Here is a 5,195-nt window from a genome sequence, read left to right on the forward strand (position 1 = left end):
GCAGTTACCTTTTCATCTGTCTCCATACTACAATTTGTTGATGTTTTTTGCATATGTACAAATTTGAGTAAATAAACCATGGAGTTGGATCTATTCATCCAGAGCACAAGAAGGAACCAAACCTTCAAAAATGAACATTTTGTGAAGTTCAGATGTTTTGGGTTCTAATTTTCACTGAGTGAATCAAAAGGCTCTTAGAGAATACAACTGAGGGGCCTGTGAGGATCTCAGTGTTGATCATCCCATTGTATTCTCAGGCCTGAGTTGTCCCCCTGTCTAATCACCTGTCATTTACCCAGCCTGAGTGGAAGAGTGAGTGCAAAGAGCACATTGCAGACAGCAGGTCTTCTCATAGGGCACTCAGTGCGCTTCTCCAGGTTGGTCAGATCCAGCACCTGAGGCTTTTCCTCTCCCCAACACAGGCATCTGCTAAGGTGAAGCACACAGAGCATGCCCTGATCCCAATGATGCCTGTCTTTGTTCTAATCTTAACATATTCCAAATATTTTCAAAAATTTTGGTCAATATAGACCAGACTTCTAATGTTTCAGCAAAGGGATATGAAATATAAAAAGTACTGAGCAAGAAAATTGAGATATACATTTGTACTTCAAGATAACAAATATATACAGAGATATATACAAACAATAAAAATACACAGAGTCAGCTAAAAACACAGTCCACAGGCGTAATTCACAATTTAAGAATATACATCATTAATGAATACAATTACCTTCCAATGATAGATGAGGTTGTTTTTTTTTTTTTTGGTTAAGTAATTTTTCACAGAAAACTCTGAGCATCTGTTGAACATTCTTCATACAGCAGCATTAATCTCCTTGTTATGCAGACAGTAGATGATGGGGTTCATAAATGGGGGCACCATGCTGTAGAAAATGGCAGTCAGCCTATTCTTAAGGGATAGCCTCTTTGCAATGGGACTTAAGACAACCACAGTTCCAGATAAGAGAAATAAAAGGAGATTGGACAGCTGTGAAGTACAGGTGGACATGGCTTTGTTATGGGCTTCCACTGAATGAGTCTTAAGCAAAGTTGAAAATATATTAACATATGACACTAACATAAAGGCAAAGCACACTAAGAGAAGGCAAACACTTAGAGCAAGGAATACAAATTCAGAAAACTGGATATCTGAAGAGGAACTCCTCAGAATTTGAGGAATATCACAGAAATATTGTGGGATCACTTTGGTCTTGGTGAAGGGAAGCCTGAACAGAGCACCTGTGTGGATAGCAGAAGCCCAGGAGCCAGCTATGGTCTGGGGGCACAGACTCAGGGTGATGATGAGCCGATAGTGCAGATGGTGGCAAATGGTCTTGAAGGGCTCATAGGACATGACCACCAGGAAGGCAATCTCTACTGCTCCAAAAAGAAGATCGAGGAAAATCTGTGTAGCACACTATGTCAGGGATATCATCTTACAGTCAAGAAATTCACTACAGCCTTGGGAACAATAACTGAGATGCTGTCAAGGTATAGGAGGGCCAAATTGCTTATTAAAAAGTACATGGGAAAGTGCAGATGTGTCTGTCATGATAACAGTGACAGTAACAAGATTCCCTGTTAGTGCTCCCAGATAAATCACTAAGAACAGCACACCTTGCAGATTCTGAAGCTCCTGGGAGCCTGCAACATCCATGAGTAGGAACTCTGTGAAGGCAGTGAGGTTGTCCATGTCTGCCCACCTGCTGTGGTCTCTGCAGAGTCAGAGATTAAAGTGAGCAGAGGATGCTACAAGCAGAATGCAGAGCACACATTAAAGGAAACACAACTCCTCCTGGACCATTTGAAAAACTAATTGCTCAAGATAAAGTGTACAATCTGGGACAATGTATTTTATAGTACACACACCTCATATGTGGCTGAAATAGTTACATTAGCCTAAAGTTTTGAAGAATTTCATAGATACTTGTATGTGTCTTACACATTACTGATATTAAGAGAAATACAGAAATTAACCTGTACAGAATTACCTGAGCAGTGCAGTAATGAGTCTAACCTCACTAACATGAATGTTGCTTATGCTCAATGTTAAGAGACTTAAGTGGGCCCTTGCTCTTGCTTCTTTCTTCAGTGAATTATAGCAAACTCACTTCTCAGTGAGACTCCCAGTGTGAACCCTGTGGTCAGCCCTGCTTTTGAAATACCTGTGAGCCTGCCAAGTCTTCCCAGTGATGTGTGAGGGTCACACTTCTGATGAGCTCTGGACACCTGGTGATCCCATGTTTCCTCCAGCCCCTAATTGGCAAGCATTCTTGGCCCATACCGTAGAGACAAATTAAATTTCAAATAAAGTCTTAAGAAATAGTTTATGTGTGTGACACTTAATAAAGAGGAAGCATTCAGATATGATTTGTGTGTCACTGAAGATCCAGAGAATCTTCCAGTTCATAACTTATTATAAAATTAATGTACTTACTTTATGGTAAATCCCTAAAACTTTGGGTTTGCAGTCAGCATGCTGAGACTGGAAGAGGAAGTTTTCCAAAGAACAAATATATGGCATTGCAAAATGATGCATGAGTCATATAAAGGGCTAGAAAAATTAAAATCAGAGTTCTAATTTTGAATAGCACACTGTTACATATTTTAAGTGACTCGTGTTCCATGGAGAATGATACTCTTTTAAAAACATGGGATATTTGGAAAATTAATGGACAGAAAGAACTTTTTACATGTCGGAACTCTAGCAACCCCCTGCTCATTAAAACTCTGCTGATTTTGTATTATATTTGGTCTTTTGTTGTTATGTAATCATGATTGTTGATATCAGAAAATTCCCTAGGATGATCAAAAGTAGTCAGCTGACATAAAATACTACTATTCCCCAGTTTTTCATGAGCCTACCTACCATAGAGGCCCACTATTCATCAGCCTGGTAAAATTCTCATAGATTTTTTATACTTTGTTGTACAAAGTGAATGTCTCTTCGTGGCTAATTATGAAATAGTATACATTTCACTTTTATAACAAGAAATACAAAGACTAATGCTTTGAAAATGAAATGCTGGGAAGTGTTTTTAGCACCTTAAAGTAGTACCTCATAAAGGTGTGTGTGGTTTTTCTAATTAGTTGTGGTATCAGAACACAACATATGTTAGACCACAAAACTAGCTCTGCTTCAAGCTAACACCCTGAGCCTTTGGAAATTGCAGAACAGGGCTTATACATAGCTTGTAGAAACTGCTTTCAAATAAACATATTCATCTCAAGTTCTAGTTAGCAATATATACATCCTGATTTAATTCTGCTCAGGTAATTTTGTACATGTTAATATCTGTATTACACATACAAGTATCTAGGAAATACTTCCAAGTCTTAAGCTAATGTACCTGTCTCAGCCACATAGGAGGTATGTGTACTATAAAACAGACACATCGGTCCAGACCCCACACTTTATCCTGAGCAATTAGTTTTTCAAATGGTCCAGGAGAGCTGTGTTTCATTTAATGCCCAACACAAAAGAAAGTAATAATAGTGGTTGGAAATCACCATGGAACAGAGCGTCAGGCCATGCTAACTTAAGAATGACTGGAGGTGGATTTAAATGTGTAATGAACAAATGATCAAATGTATTAGAAGATGAAATTTACAAGAGCATTTCATGGAAATCAAACCATAGTGTTTAAACATAGTCTTTAAATTAGAAAAAGAAAAAATGTTGAGAGTTCTAGTGTGGTCACTATGATGCTCAATTTCATGATAACTGGAATTCTTATAGTACTAAAATTATAATGCTGCTTCTTTAGATAATTGTAATATTTAATACATTTAATAACTTATTTGTAATGAACTGTCTCACTCACTCTGTTGTTCCCATTTTAAAATTGTGGTCAAATAAATTCAACACGTTACTGAGAAAATGAAAAAGGGAGCAACCTGGGTTTCCTCTTCTGCAAAGGATAAGGATGCACTGTGAAGATTGTAAATGTAAGGTGAATTCAGCTCAGGAACGCTTGAGAATTTGCACTAAGAGGAAGGACATGTAATAAGAAGAGATGGAGAATGAGACTAAGAGTATTGATGACCCCTATCTGTCATTTTGACAAAGGAAACAAATTGCCATAGTGTGGTTTGCATCTGTGATCCACAGCATGTGAGCAGTAGCAGCTTCATCAATTAATTTGATTTTGATAGTGACATTCTGTGTTCAATGATTTTCTTTTTATAACATAAGGCTTAGAGAAGAAACCACATGTAAGTCAATGAATTACTGGACAAAACAATTCCAATAAAATGTTTTTTAAAACACTGAAAAGACATTAATGTACCACTGTAAACAAATCATTATTATCATGCTCATAAAAGGTAGAAAAATGGTAAAAACTTTTGTAATGGAAAAGTAATTATCTTTGAAGTGTTATAAATGCCAATGAAAGTGTTTTCAATTTTATAATAACCCAGTTCTCTCTTTAGCAATGAAAATAAAATAATACAAAGACCAGATCTCTTGGTGTGACTAATTTAAGTACTAAAAAGAAAACTAGTAAGAAGATATATTATTATTTGAATGTTTCAATACAAGCAGAAATAAATGAATTAAGGTTAAAATTTTAGAATAAGGAAATTTTAGATAAGCTCTGAAATCAAGTAGAGGGGAGGCCTGCAGAGAAACTTGTCCCCTCATTAATTAGAATCCATGTCCAGCAGAAGGTTACAACTTGCAGGAGTATTTCAAACAGGTTTCTTTTTCAATAACATATGCAGACAAGGATGAATCATAATGAAATTGGAACTATACTGCCAATAGGAAAATAGAATTTTTACATCCAGAATGACATCACTCCTTGAATAGTTGACAGTGCAAAGAGGGAAACAAAGGGCTCACACACTGGTTTTGAAAAGCATGTGCAGTGAGAGAAAGGTGCAGCATGACCAGCCTGGTGTCGTTTAGAACAAATTCACTGTCGAAGGAAGCTCAGGTTCACGCTTTTGATCTGTTAGAGAAAACTTAGAAAGGTATCAACCAGAGAAGGACCACATCACAGTCATTCTCTACCCTAGGACCTAGAGAATGAGGAGCAGATGAGGGATTTCCAAACCCAAAGGCTGACAGAGAAGCCCTTGACATGTAAGTGATTACGTCTGTAGTGTTTCACATAGCATGAGGCCCTCAGGGTTCAGCCATGTTGGTACAAATGTCAGGACTTCCTGATATTTAAGACTGTATATTT

At 37.3% G+C, this 5,195-nt stretch overlaps 1 protein-coding gene across 1 annotated transcript; it reads right to left on the reverse strand.

Annotated features, from left to right (window-relative positions):
* Window positions 1-817: 817 nt before the first annotated feature.
* On the reverse strand, window positions 818-1,696 carry LOC101716417 (olfactory receptor 14I1-like). The gene is made up of 2 exons (XM_004875170.2): window positions 1,529-1,696; window positions 818-1,420 (listed from the first exon to the last, which is right to left on the reverse strand). The coding sequence occupies exons 1-2, from the start codon at window positions 1,694-1,696 to the stop codon at window positions 818-820; spliced, it is 771 nt and encodes a 256-aa protein (XP_004875227.2).
* Between the last annotated feature and the right edge of the window lie 3,499 nt (window positions 1,697-5,195).

The sequence above is a fragment of the Heterocephalus glaber genome, unplaced genomic scaffold (genome assembly GCF_053883595.1).
Source record: "Heterocephalus glaber isolate CG9 unplaced genomic scaffold, H.glaber_assembly_v1.0 deba00001831, whole genome shotgun sequence".
Classification (NCBI taxonomy): domain Eukaryota; kingdom Metazoa; phylum Chordata; class Mammalia; order Rodentia; family Bathyergidae; genus Heterocephalus; species Heterocephalus glaber.

What these genes read in the sequence shown, in the direction of transcription:
- LOC101716417 (XM_004875170.2), bottom strand. Translation starts at nt 1,696, where the DNA reads ATGGACAACCTCACTGCCTTCACAGAGTTCCTACTCATGGATGTTGCA. An exon ending in ACACATCTGCACTTTCCCAT is followed by an intron (nt 1,421 to 1,528) that starts GTACTTTTTAAT and finishes TCCCTGACATAG; the next exon opens with TGTGCTACACAGATTTTCCT.